At 43.8% G+C, this 13,534-nt stretch overlaps 1 protein-coding gene across 1 annotated transcript in view; it reads right to left on the bottom strand.

The window, feature by feature from the left end:
- Nucleotides 1–725: 725 nt before the first annotated feature.
- Dync2li1 (dynein cytoplasmic 2 light intermediate chain 1) overlaps nucleotides 726–13,534 on the bottom strand; it is a 34,457-nt gene continuing 21,648 nt past the window's right edge. Inside the window, exons 8-13 of the mRNA XM_052186494.1 lie at nucleotides 13,307–13,384; nucleotides 10,877–10,953; nucleotides 10,497–10,567; nucleotides 8,301–8,398; nucleotides 7,888–7,980; nucleotides 726–1,008 (exon numbers count right to left, since the gene is read on the bottom strand). Of these exons, the coding sequence (XP_052042454.1) occupies nucleotides 946–1,008; nucleotides 7,888–7,980; nucleotides 8,301–8,398; nucleotides 10,497–10,567; nucleotides 10,877–10,953; nucleotides 13,307–13,384 (480 nt within the window). The 3' untranslated portion in view covers nucleotides 726–945. The remainder of the gene's footprint in view (nucleotides 1,009–7,887; nucleotides 7,981–8,300; nucleotides 8,399–10,496; nucleotides 10,568–10,876; nucleotides 10,954–13,306; nucleotides 13,385–13,534) is intronic.

The raw sequence follows: 13,534 nt of genomic DNA, 5'->3' as shown, positions 1-13,534 counted from the left end.
AACATGGGCACCCACCTTTATGTGGAAATTGCTACCAGATCCAACAAAGTGGCTCAGAGGTTAAAGGCATCTGCCACTAAGCATGCTGCCCCCAAGTCTGACCCAGAATCCAAATGGTACAAGGAGGAGTCTTCAAGGTTTTTCTTTGACCTCCATAAATATACCATTGCATGTGTGTCTGCGCGATGCACACACGCACTGGCAAACACACACACACACACACACACACACACACACACACACACACACACACACAGTGCCCTTCCCGCAGCCTTGAGTAGGCTAAACAATGCCCTCCCCCATGGTTTTACAACCTAACAGGAGTCTCCAGGCCTCACTGCATTTGCAATTTCCTACCAGATCTTTGAGAAGTTGACTGCCTGCTGAGCTTGCTTTGCAACTCCATCCAGCTGAAACAAAGAATGGGTCTGTGGGTTTTTCCCTATATAAACACAGAGCTGAAATGAACCTTGATCAGAAACCTTGATCAGAAACCTTTGTCTTGGCTTCATCCTTCTTGCACCCACCCATCCTGTTTAATTTCCCCAGCCTCCCTTTCAGGGACCCAGTTTATCCATGACTGCTGGACAGCTGCAACACACACAATAGATAAATAAATACATAAATGAGAAAAACTGGTACCAAACACCCTTGATTCATATTGCTAAAGAATAAGAGCAAACACTTTCACAAACCAAACAAATTTATACTACTTAGATGTTGCAAGTAGGTGATAGAAAAATTTTTTATTTGAAAAAAATGACATATAGTGAATATCTTCCTTCTAAAAGACTTGAGAACATTCAGAAAGATGCACCAGAACAAGAAATAGATTTTCTCTAACAGATTATATGTCTCAACTTTCTTCACAGGCTGCCACAGAAGGTAAGAAAATAATCTTCCTTGAACTTGGGAAGGAAGACAAACCCCTGCAGGGAAGCAGGGTCAGGAGTCCAGCTCAATTTGCTTCCAGGTCTTGGAGGAACTTCTCTTGTACTGCTCTAGTTCCTGAAACAAAAATCTGCATCACTTTAAGAGAAGACACAACCTCAGGTGAGCACTCGCTGACTACACAGTGCGGCCTTTCTGGCTGTCATCCTCAAGGCTTCCTGATAGCGACTCTGTGACTGCACTAAAAGACTCTGTGACTGCACTAAAAGCTTGTTTTTTAGAGGACATCCCCCCCCCCAGAGACTCTGGGCAGACAGAGCCTCACTCAGAGATGAATGTAGTAAAATTTCAGACAAAAACATTTACTATACAGAATATGCAAGTAACTTTTCAATTAGCAAAACAAGGTATTTATACTTTGAGGATTTAAAAGTAGTTATATTTGAAAGTGAAGTTCAACTCTTGCCTAAAGTTAGTTTGAAGTTAGCAAATTATCAATATTTGAGATGTAGATGCTCTTCAATACAGTTTTGCTTTTAGAAATGCTGTCCTACTAGGGCTAGAGAAATGGCTGAGTGCTCTTCTAGAGCACCTGGGTTTGAGTCCAGACATCACATGTATCGCACGTGTATTTATGACTGCATTTTCAAGGGATCCAATGCCCTCTTCTGGTCTGTGCACAAATATAGTGCACAGAATACATGCAGGTAAACAACCACACACATAAAATAAAATAATAATCAAATACTTAAAGAAGAAACTTGTCATACTGAGCTGGGTGTGTTGGTGCACATCTGAAGGCCAGCACTGGGGAGGCAGGCTGGGGAATCTGAGGTTCAAGGTCGGCCTAGGTTTCACAGTAAGATCTCAAGGACTAGGATGTTGCTATGAGTAGCAATGAGCTTCTTCCCCATCACTGAGAAGACAATGCGGTGTCAGGAATGGTAGCAAATACCTTTAATTCCAGTACCTGCGCGAATTCCAGGGCTACACAGCAAGACCCAGACTTAAGCAAACAACAAATAAACAAAATCCTCAAAACCCAAAACTTTGTTTTCAGTTTTGTTTCTTCAAGACACAGTCTCACTACATACCCCTGGCTGTCCTAGAATTTGTTCTGTAGACCAGGCTGGTCTCAGACTCACAAGAGATTTGTCTGCCTCTGCCTCCCAATTGCTAAGATTAAAGGCTTGTGCCGCCACTGGCTTTCTTAAAGACAGAAACTAACAGACATGGGCTTTAGAGGAGGCTCGGTGAGTAGGAGAGCTTGTACTAAGTGCTTAAGACCTGAGTTCAAATCCCCACATCAAAAAAGAACAACAGAACCAAACCAAACCAAACCAAAACACCAAAGCAGAACAGTGCCGGGCACAGGGTGCGGGCAGACAGATGCCCCTGCAATGTCTCCATACTTGGAAGCCTGGCTGCTGGAAGAAAGGACTAAGGAAGAAGCCGGAGTTCTCGAACTCGTGATCCTCCTGCCTCTGCCTCCTTCAGCAAAGCCTACAGGCATGCACCACCACTGCACGCCTTTAATCCCAGCACTTGAGAGGCAGAGGCAGGCGGATTTCTGAGTTCGATGCCAGCCTGGTCTACAGAGTGAGTTCCAGGACAGCCAGGGCTACGCAGAGAAACCCTGTCTTGAAAAAAAAAAATCAGTGTTCATTACACTCAGCCTTGGGCAGCCTAGCAAAACCAATGTTAGACATATGCACCCAGAAGGGCAGCAGTGGGGAAAAAGATGGCAGGGTTTCAATCTCTAGACTCTACAACTCTAACGTAAGTTAATTTGATAGCAGAAGGAGAAACCGTGGATGGATAGCAGCACTTGAAAGGGGGTCACCCCCGGGCAGCCTCTGTGCTAGGAACTGTCTAAGCAACTGTACAAAGGGTATCACGATTCTGGATAAACAAAAGTGGTTGTTCTGGGAGACAGGTGAGCACAGCCCACAGGCTGAGGTTACTAACGGTCACAGTCACTACGAACAAAATCCACTGCTGTGCTCATAAAAGTGCAGATTATCTTTCATGGTTATTCTTTAAGCTATTAAAACTGAGCTGTTGTGAGTTTCAAAGCTGTGTGCGTACTTTAGAATGCTTTAAAGATACTAACTCCAAAGCAGTCTTAGCTTGGTTTATGTTTGAGTGATGCCAATCCGGTTGGCCAGTTAGTTTCCACTTACACCATTGAAGATTGCTAACTCATAGCAAGTGGGTAGCTGGGTGTGGGGCACCTTTCTTTAATCCCAACCCCCAGGAGGCAGAGAGGAGCTCTAGACTACACAGCAACACCCTGCCTCAAAACAAAATATACGAAAGAGGCACTGCACGCTTTGTGCTTGGTTGTTTTTTACCAAGATCAAGGGAAGGCTATTGCTTTACAGTTCTTTGCTGGCTGTGGTATACAATTTGCATCTAACTTTACTAAGAAAAGAATGAGCCTGGTCACCATGCCAAAGAAGGGAAAGGTGTAATTAGTTGATTCAGGAAAAACAGGCATAGGAGTTTCAATATTGCTATCGAATGAACTTAGTTGATGTTTGAAAGGTACAGCACAGTTTTCTTAACCGATTCCATGTCTGCTTACAGAGCCATTAAAAAGTAAAACTAGGAAGCTCCAACCCGGGCTCACCCCTGCTCTCTTAAGAAGCCCTGAAGGCTCTAAAGACAAATGGTCTATGGTTTTATGATGCACTGTGCTTATATAATATGATTAGTAGCATTATAATGGATGATAAAACATCTTCAGCAAACATCAGTAACATCAAGTTTCTCTAAGCACGTGACTCGGTATGTCAGTATGCTTAATAAAATTGTAGTCCTAGGAGCAAGCAGATCGTTTCAGACTGGGGATTTAAACAAGATAACTATGGCTAAACAAGAAGACCCTAAAAGTAAAAGCAATTATTTACATAAACCTCCCTCCCTCAACTCCTTTTTTAAAAGACTTGGTCTGGATGTATAGCCTGGGCTAGCCTGCAACTCCCTATGTAGACCACAGCCTCTCCAGTGCTAGGATTAAAGTCATGCATTAACATGATCATTTTCCTGTCCTGGTGGCTTTGTGTCAACTTGACACAAGCTAGAGTCATCAGAGAGGAAGGAGCTTCACTTGAGGAAATGCCTCCATGAGATCCAGTAAGGCATTTCTCAATGGGGGAGGCCCAGACCAAGTATGTGGGGCCACCTCTGGGCTGGTGGGCCTGGGTTCTCTAAGAAAGCAAGCTGAGCAAGTATTGTAAAACAAGCCAGTAAGCAGCACCCCTCCATGGTCTCTGCACCAGCTCCTGCCTCCAGGTTCCTGCCCTGCTTGAATTCCAGTCCTGACTTCCTTTGGTGATGAACAGCAATGTGGAAATGTAAGCTGTATAAACCCTTTCCTCCAAAACTTGCTTTTTGGTCATGGTGTTTCGTTGTAGCAATAGAAACCCTAAGATAATCTGCCTTTAACAAAAATATTGAAAAGAGGTGAGGGGCTAAGCTAGCACTTCCCACTAGTCAGGAATGGCGCAGAGCTCGAGGGGTCAAAGGCACTGTGGAATGCTGGAGAAGCAGTTCCTGGAGCCCATGCGCAATCTGACAGGAGAGACTTTTGAGCCATAAGAGGAAAGAGTGCTAATATGTAAACCCCTTGTCTGCAGGAAAGCTGTGGCCTTCCCACCCACCCTCTGATCAGTGTGGGCTGGTCTCACAGGCTACAGGACCTTCCCATGTCTAGAAGAACTCTGTTCAAGACAGATTCCGAAGGCCAAGATTGGTGGCGTCCTAGTTATTTTGTAATAAGACACCATGACCAAAAGAAACCTAGAGGAGAAAAGGGTTTACTTTAACTTACATATATGCCTGCTTATGTCTATCCATTCATCAGTGAGGGAGGTCAGGGCAGGAACTCAAACACAGCAGGAACCAGAGGCAGGGGCTGATGCAGAGGCCGTGGAGGTGCCTCTGACTGTGGCTATCCACAGCTTGCTCAGCCTGCTTAGTGACTGCACTCAAGACCCCAGCACAGAGGTGGGGCCGCCAAGGATGGACAGGGCCCTCCCCATCAATCACTAAGAAAATGCCCCACAGGCCAGGCTTTTTTTTTTTAAGATTTATTTATTCATGCATTTTATGCATATGAGTTGAGTGTTCTGTCTTTATGAACTTCAGAAGGGTAATCAGATCCTTTTGTAGTTGGTTGAGAGCCACTATGTGAGTGCTGGGAATTGAACTCAGGACCTCTTAACTCCTGGGCCATCCCTTCTGCCCATCAACAGCCCAATCTGACTGAGGTATTTTTTTTTTCAATTAAGGTTCTCCCTCTCAGATGACTCTAGCTTGTGTTAAACTGATGTAAAACTAGCCAGCACAGTGGTGCATTCTTCAGTTCCTCTGGGGAGGGGAGGTTGCAAGATTGTTTGTTCAAGGCCAGTCTGAGCCACACAATGAGACCTCTGAAAATGGTTTTATTCACGGCACACGCGTGAGTGAGGACCGCTTTCTGTTGCAGGCCTAGCAGTGGCGGTGCTGGGGTATGGAAGGAGACACGAGGAAAGTCAAGTCTAGCATCTGGTGGCACAGAGCTCGCCCTCACCTGCAGGCAACTGCAATGTAATTGGATGATATAGGATGTCATTTCTTCCCCCAAAGAGCAAGACTGAGCAAGTTCTGGGTCCTGAGCAAGACTGAGCACGTCTTGCTCAGTCCGAGCTGTCAGACTGAGTCCACACTGTCCTGAGAGCCTGCAGGCTGCTTTTAGCAGTGACATACCGAGAGCCAAATCCTAAGTGCACATTTAAGTCAGACGCAGCTGAGCTCTTTTCTTTTAAATGAATATGCTATCACTGTGTCAACTCAGACCTAAAGACCTGCAGTGCTACTTTCAAGGGGGAAAGGCTACCCAGAAATCAACAGTCATCAAAAGGCAGAGGAGACAACATCAAGACAGAGGTCTAGACAGCTGGTGAGACTCTCACCTGAGCTCATGCTTTTTATTTTCTCTCTCTCTCTATCTATCATCTATTTATGTATCTAACACCTATCTATCATCCATCTGTCGGCCTGCCTGCCTATCTATCCATCAGGTCTATCATCTATCTATCTATCTATCTATCTATCTATCTATCTATCTATCTATCATCTGTCTATCTATCTATCTATCTATCTATCTATCTATCTAACTATCATCTATCTATCTACCTATCCATCAGGTCTATCATCTATCTATCTATCTATCTATCATCTTTCTATCTATCTATCATCTATCTATCTATCTATCATCTATCTATCTATTCATCAGGTCTATCATCTATCTATCTATCTATCATCTATCTATCTATCCATCAGGTCTATCATCTATCTATCTATCATCTATCTATCTATCCATCAGGTCTATCATCTATCTATCTATCTATCTATCTATCTATCTATCTATCTATCCATCATGTCTATCATCTATCTGTCTATCTATCTATCCATCATGTCTATCATCTATCTGTCTATCTATCTATCCATCATGTCTATCATCTATCTATCTGTCTGTCTATCTATCTATCTATCTATCTACCTACCTGCCTACCTACCTACCTACCTATCTTTAGAATCAAATATTAATTAAATTATCAAGCATTAAGTGGTAATCATTGTGGCAACCTTAACAGCAAAAATACAAATTGTATGAAGATTCTATATGGGCCATCTGAAATCTGCACAATTTATCTGCCAGGACAACACAAATAAAACTGTCAAAATGAAGATACTATAATTTTTGTAGGTAAGTTAAAAAGAATACGCCAGCTAAGCGATGCTGGCTGTTGTGGGGTGCAATGCTGGCTGTTGTGGGGTGAGTGCTGACCAAGAGGGTTGAGGACGGATGCTTCACTTTCATCTAACATGAAGTCAGAGGAGATGTAATTCCAAAGTGTAAGTTCAGAGTTCCACATACGTCAGCATAGTACTAACACCCGTGCATGTGACCTTATTAAAGTAGTCACAATGTCATAGAAACGGATAATAACGGTTAATCATTGACTCTTCAATACTAATGGGAGGTGACCTCCAACAACCTCTCCAGTCAAGGCTCACGGAGACAATAAGGGTTACCTTAGGTCATTTCATGCTCCTGTTTTATGCTTCACGCCTCCCTATACCCATAAAGCCACTTAAATATCCACAGCATCTTATCAAGTTGTCTGGAATGTGTTTAAATAAAACATTTTGTTTACTTAATTCTAGGACCTCTTAGGTAAAGGATGTGTTCTAGGAAAAGGCCCTGGTCACCAGTCTCAGCGGACTGTCAGGGGTTGGGACAGCAGACAGATGTCTCCAAGTAACCCTTGTGACAGTGTGACTGTCCGAGTTACATCGTTCTGCATACCCTACCAGATGTGGTCATGCTTCCAGCCTGCCGAGTGTGCTATGCAAGCATGTCCTCATCCAAGGACAGACGGACAGCGTGACATCTCATGCTGTCACGGTAAAAGGAGGTCTGACAAAACCTATGTCCAGTACTTGTACCCTGGTGGGACCCACTGACACTTGTGGTCTTTCTTATTGAAGGGGGGCTATCCTGTCATGTCTACCTCTAAGCACTTTCTTCAGAGATCCTAGAGCTGTGAGGTGTGCCTACGTGGTTTGGTCTGGAAGGCCTTCACGGGGCAGGGTGGCCTTCCCAGGACAAGGCATGCCTGTGTCTAATGACCGAGTAAGAAACAAAAGCATTCAAAGACTCTTACAAACAAGTGTATCTTGAGTGTCTCCCCAGCATCGAGGGTGGGACCCAGGGCCCATCTTAACATCAAGTAAACAGGAAAATTGGAAAAGGCTCTGTGTAAACATTTACATTATCTTTGGGTGGTGGATGATGGGTGATTTTCAAGTTTCTTTTATATGCATATTAGATTTTTTTCTATACAGATAGATGTAATTCTTAAATAATTTTACAAGCAAAACATTAAGAAGATGAAGGAATTTCCTGAGGAGTACCATATGTTGGTGAAACTGGTTTGGCAATACCTGATCCTTCTGAACCCTCATCTCGTCCACTTCACTTTCTGCGTACTGTGGGTCTCGGGCTGGGTCCTGGATCGCCTTCAGGGTGCTGGTACTCTGAAATTACAGTTCCCCAAGTCATTTCACGCGCACAACCCACATTGCCATGGTCACCATCTGTCTAAGAGGCCAAGCTCCATCAGCCCGGCAGCTCCCCGCCCCCAGCCAGGTCAGACGGCTGTCTTCTAACAGCGGGGAGCTTTGTCTGAAAGGGGCAGGGGCATTTCTTACTCAGCTGTTAATCTCCATGGTGCTTTGTCTGTTACAGTTTAACAAACATCTCATCATTTTGGAATATGAGAGAGAGATGGAGTTATCACCAAGGCCTTTGGGCATCTTGGTCCTGGCTGAGAGCTTTGCAGCAGGGCAGAATGTACCTTTGGTGGGAAGAGCTTCTCATACACCTTTTCCCACAGCTCCATAGGTGAGTGGGCCTGAAGCTTTCCAATGTCACTGTCGGGAACAGGAGGGGACCCTAAAATTAAAAGTTCACCCCAATTGACTACAAAGATAAATTGTTGTAAACTATTAATAAATCAGATGCCGTTTATTAAAGCACTCATCCTCGGCCACTCGTTCCCATCTCCATATCACAGACACCATTATGATTGCGCCTACCAAGGCTGTCATACTAGAAACAGAGGCAGCAAGACACAGTGGGTGAGCTATAACTGATACCCACACCCTACACTGGTGTCCGTGCTCTGTTAACAGTAATCCCAGCTCTCAATGCTCACAATAGAAACACACATGTATCATGTTCAAGATTTCATACAGCAGCTCCATCTGTTTTACATAAAACTGATGACTACCCAGAAGCTCATTACTAGTAGACAATAAACTGTCAGCAGGAATGGCTATGTTCCTTAACTAGGAAAAAGTTCAAATATTAACTAGAACTATAGGCAGCATATACATTGAAAACCCATTAAGGTATACTCAGTTCAATAACACAGACTAATAAAGTTTCTACATCACCTACACATGTGTAAATGCAGAGTGCCAGAGAGGGATCCTACACACACACACACACACACACACACACACACACACACACACACACGTACAAGATTCAGCTGCCTCTTCCCCCTTGCACTGCTGGGATTGTACCAAGAACCTCATTCATGTGAGGCACTCTACCACTGAGCTACATTCCCAGTCCCTACTATTTTAATGAGGAATAATATATTTATAACTTGAATATTTAAATTAATTTGAAAAAAATTTTAAAAAATTATCATTTTCTGGCAATTTTCAATCTATAACCTGAGATTTTCATCCTTTTTTTAACATCTTTATTGTTTTCCCAAAATGTTCAACTGTTAATTTTCAAGAACTTCCTTACCATCTTGGTGAGAAAGTATTGATTAGCTACTTGTATATGCGTGTGTGTATGCGTGTGTGTGTCTGTGTGTGTGTGTGCATGTGTGTGTGTATGCGTGTGTGTGTATGTGTGCGCGTGTGTATGTGTGTGTATTTGTGTGTATATGTGCATGTGTGTGCGCGTGTGTGTATTTGTGTGTGTATGCGTGTGTGTATTTGTGTGTGTGTGTGTCTGTGTATTTAACACTGGTATTGAGAACTAAGCTTGGGTCAACTGGAAGAGCAGCAAGTGCTCTTTATTGCTGAGCCGTGTCTTAGCCAGCTCTTACTTTTACATTCAGTAATGAGCAAGCCCTTCTGGCCAACTATTCTCACAGAGGAGAATCCCCGGCACGCATTACCTATCAGTACACACAGTGCTCCTGAGATTAAGCTGGCACTAATAAAAACGATGCCATCTGTCTCCACGACCATTCCTTAGGCAACACCACTCCATTTCCTTTCTTGTGTTCAAACTCTATGCTCGCTGCTAAAGGTCCCCACGGTTGAAGCTATGCACGCTTAGCTCCAGAGAGTAAGACAGGGCCTGCCTGTTACCTTGTGAGAAACCAACCACACCCAAGGGCCCAAAGGGCTTCACACAGGAAACAGCTCTCTTGGGAAGAGAAGAGTCTTGATAACTGGAAAACTCATCTCAGTAGCTGAAGCAAACTTCCTTAAATTTTGTTAACTTCCTTAAAATTTGAAAGCCAGTCTGGCTGGCTTTGAGTTTTAGGCAATCTCCCTGCCTTGGTCCCCCAGTACGAGGATTATAAGATATACCACTGCACCCAACTGAAAAGTGGGTTTATGATGGAGAAGTAAGGATACCTAATACTTTCGGTTCATCCTACCACTTCAATCTGATATATCCGATTAATCATAACGTGCTCCAGGGTTCACCGACTACCCTATACTTCTGGTTTCCTCTAAATTTGGGGAACTAGAATGTAAAAGTGCACTTGTTTGCTTGTTTGTTTTAGTAGAATAGAGCAGTCTATCTCCGTGCAGTGCCCCCCCCCCCCACTTTCTATCACAAGTGTGTCAATGTGCTGGAAGCCTCACCAATTCTGGGGATACAAATAAATGCTTATGAAATAACTGTCACGAAATGAAGCCAGAAATGGTGGTGTGCTGGAGACCAAGGAGGCAGGAGGTGAAAATCAATAAGCAATTTAAAAAGATTAAGCAATATTAATAAGTTCACCAACCTATTTGACATAAAGAATCCAATCCTGCTGTGATAAACAGTGGTTTATTTTGATCCACACACATTGATTTGCTGTATGGAAAAGAAAAAGATTGTAATTTAGTTCAGCAATTGAATGAGCCGCCATGCTCTAGTATAAATGCAAGGGCCACATTTTATCTAAGTCGCAGATGAAAGCATTGACCCAAATGGACCAATAACTTTGGTTGTGACAGATGGACACCATAGTCAATTCAAGCCACGAGAAAGGACACGTGCTGAAACGTCTAACTCCATTTAAGACAAACAGAGGAAAATCATAAGCACAGGAAAGTGGGAAGGTGGAGGAAGACACAGAAACCAGGGAGCAGGGAGAACTAATTGGAAAATATTTACCAATACCTTTTATCAATACCGAATGCCAATTGGTTGATAACACCGCGCATCTTCAGTAATAGAGCTTCTGATTTGCTGGTGAACTTAAACAACAAACAGGAGATAAATTATACTCTGCTCTCTCATCCTCTAACAGTGAAAAACACAGCTCTGAACAAGGACAGATGGGCAGAGGATTCCAACCTCTTGTCCTCCAAACACTTGCATTTGAGTGGACAGCAGAGGCTGCCTAAGGCCACCTGGGTCAGCGCCTCCTCAGTGACTCGGCCAGCGAGTGCCTCAGCACCCAGAGCTCATGAGAGCACGGAGTGGTGGCCCTGAGAGTTCGCCAGCCACCCCACCGATTTCAACCATCACAATTTGTTTATAATTTGTACATTTATGTTTGCCTGAGATGTTTGTGGTGTGTGTTGACACGGATGTTCTTGATGTTCTAGAAGAAAAAATCCCCCCAATCTAACTGGGTTTGTTAGACAAGATGCATATATTAAAAGTAACTGTGGCAGCGGGGCAGGCAGGGACAGTCGCACTGCTGCTCCCTGAATTGATTATTTTAGCTTCTTTTTTGAATTGCCTGCAGAGCTGGAAAACAAAAACAATCACTGAATCCTTTCCTGGGTAGATCTAGGAGAACCAAATTGGAGCACTTCAGGATGGTGACAGGGCGCACCTGTCTCCAAGAGTTAGGCTCCGACACTGGGGTGAGCAGGAGGTGTGGCTCCTCCAGGGGCTGCCAGTCACCATTTGCCTTCTAAATACCTTGCCATTCAAAGACAAAGGAGAATGGCTCAGATGTAGGGAGTGGAATGAAAGATACTTATAAAGCAAAGAGAGCAACTTTCTGGTTCCTACGGCAGAGCCACAAGATAAGGTTAATTCTGGCGTAAGAACAGGGCTACGGAGGACAGACACAAGGCCACACCAAGGTCAGACAGTCATTTAAAATAAAGAATAATGCTCATGTTTATCGTGTGATATTTAAAATAGGGAAGTTTTTAATTAAAAAGATTGTTGTATGTAGTTTTGCTAAAATTATATATTTGTTACAATACAATCAGTATATCGTTATTGCTTTACTATGTAATTTTGTGATATTTTGTTTTTATTATATGGGTGAAGAAAAAAAAACCTAAGTACAAATATGTTCCTCAGGATGGAGGGTGAGAGAACATACGAGGTTTGTCACCAATTCTCCCACCGGCTGCTTCTCAAACCCCTTCCTCCACACACAGTGCTCCGGAGTCAACTTAGCGCTGGGAACTCACCCCACCCCACCCAGAGCCGCCCCTTCCATCAGAGCATGACTGGTTATGACACTCACTAGCAGAAATGCATCAACTAGACACTTTCCATTGGTTTTCAAAATGGCAAAAAGACTTTCCAAAGCCTTCCGTCAACCTGACGTGTAGGCTGACAGAGCTCAGGCTAAGAAGGTAAAGAGAACACATGAGGAAATGTGAAATGCTCTAAATGCACAGAAACAGAACACATCAGAATGCACAGCGCTTTCAGCTGTGGGAGCAAAAGGCTCCGCCCCTGTCATGGTGTCTCTACATTTCTCTGAGAGCTCTGACTTCGAGGAAAGGAGGCCACAGCTATTTATTCAAAAGCTAAGATAGCTTTGTTTTTGTTTTGTTTTGTTTCATTTGTTTGTTTTTGAGACAGAGTCTCATTATACAGGCCTGGGAAAGGTAGACTATTTTAAGTTCCACAATTAATCTTTTAATGTACAAACATTTTAAGTTTGCCTAGCAAAAGCAGTTCAGAAATTAAGGCAGTATTTTTCAGCAAAATTATTTCATATTTTATCTTTTGTTTAAAGGATAACCAGCAAAATCTGGCCCACCTCAGATGATAATTATAATTATGTGCTGTTTGGGTTGTTTTAGAGACAGGGTCTTACTGCGTCGCTCAGGCCGGCTTGCACTTGAGCACTGAGTGTGTCCGGCTGTCCCTGACTAGCTCTATGTTTCAGCCCCCCCTCCCCTGCACCCCAGGAAGCAGGCAGGCACTGTTCCTGTCCGTTTTTTACCTGAGAGGAGCGGAAGCTTAAGTGGTTTGCCTAGAATCACCTGTCTTACAAGGAGTCTGTCACACTGACACTGACCTGGGCAGCCTGACTCCAAAATTCATGATTTTAACCTCTATACCAGCATTGCTTTTACATAAAACACCATCTTATTAAAGTTCCCCCAACCCTCTACCCTTCCTTTGAGGGAATATAGATTCTAATTCTTGAAGATAAAAATAAAAAAGTGTGAACACATCAACATGTCTCTGAAGCTTGCCTGGGCTTACAGATACAAGCCGTGGAGGGCGGGGAGGCTAAGGGCGGAGTGCTCTGCAGACCGCTGTCCAGTCAGAGCCTTGGAAGTGGGAAGGAAGGGAGGGGGCGGGGTGAGCTGGCCCCTCCCCCACGGGCAGGGAAGCACTGACCATCAGCGAGGCTCCGTAGTAGTGTGCCACAAAGCGCAGGGTCTTACATATCACCTTCCTCTTCTCAGGATCAAAATCCTGTGGAAGAAAATTATTAAAAGGAAAAAATAAGCCAGAGGTCTCAACAGCTCACTCAGGGAGAAACGCATTATTTGTTTTTAAATCCTCACCCTGAGGAGTCCGGCTTGGTCACCTCCACGTTCACATTAGAGACTGAGCAAGCCACAG

Source organism: Apodemus sylvaticus, chromosome 6 (assembly GCF_947179515.1).
Source record: "Apodemus sylvaticus chromosome 6, mApoSyl1.1, whole genome shotgun sequence".
Lineage (NCBI taxonomy): Eukaryota > Metazoa > Chordata > Mammalia > Rodentia > Muridae > Apodemus > Apodemus sylvaticus.
The sequence above is the reverse complement of the archived record's forward strand: the minus strand, read 5'-3'. Positions and strand labels throughout refer to the sequence as shown.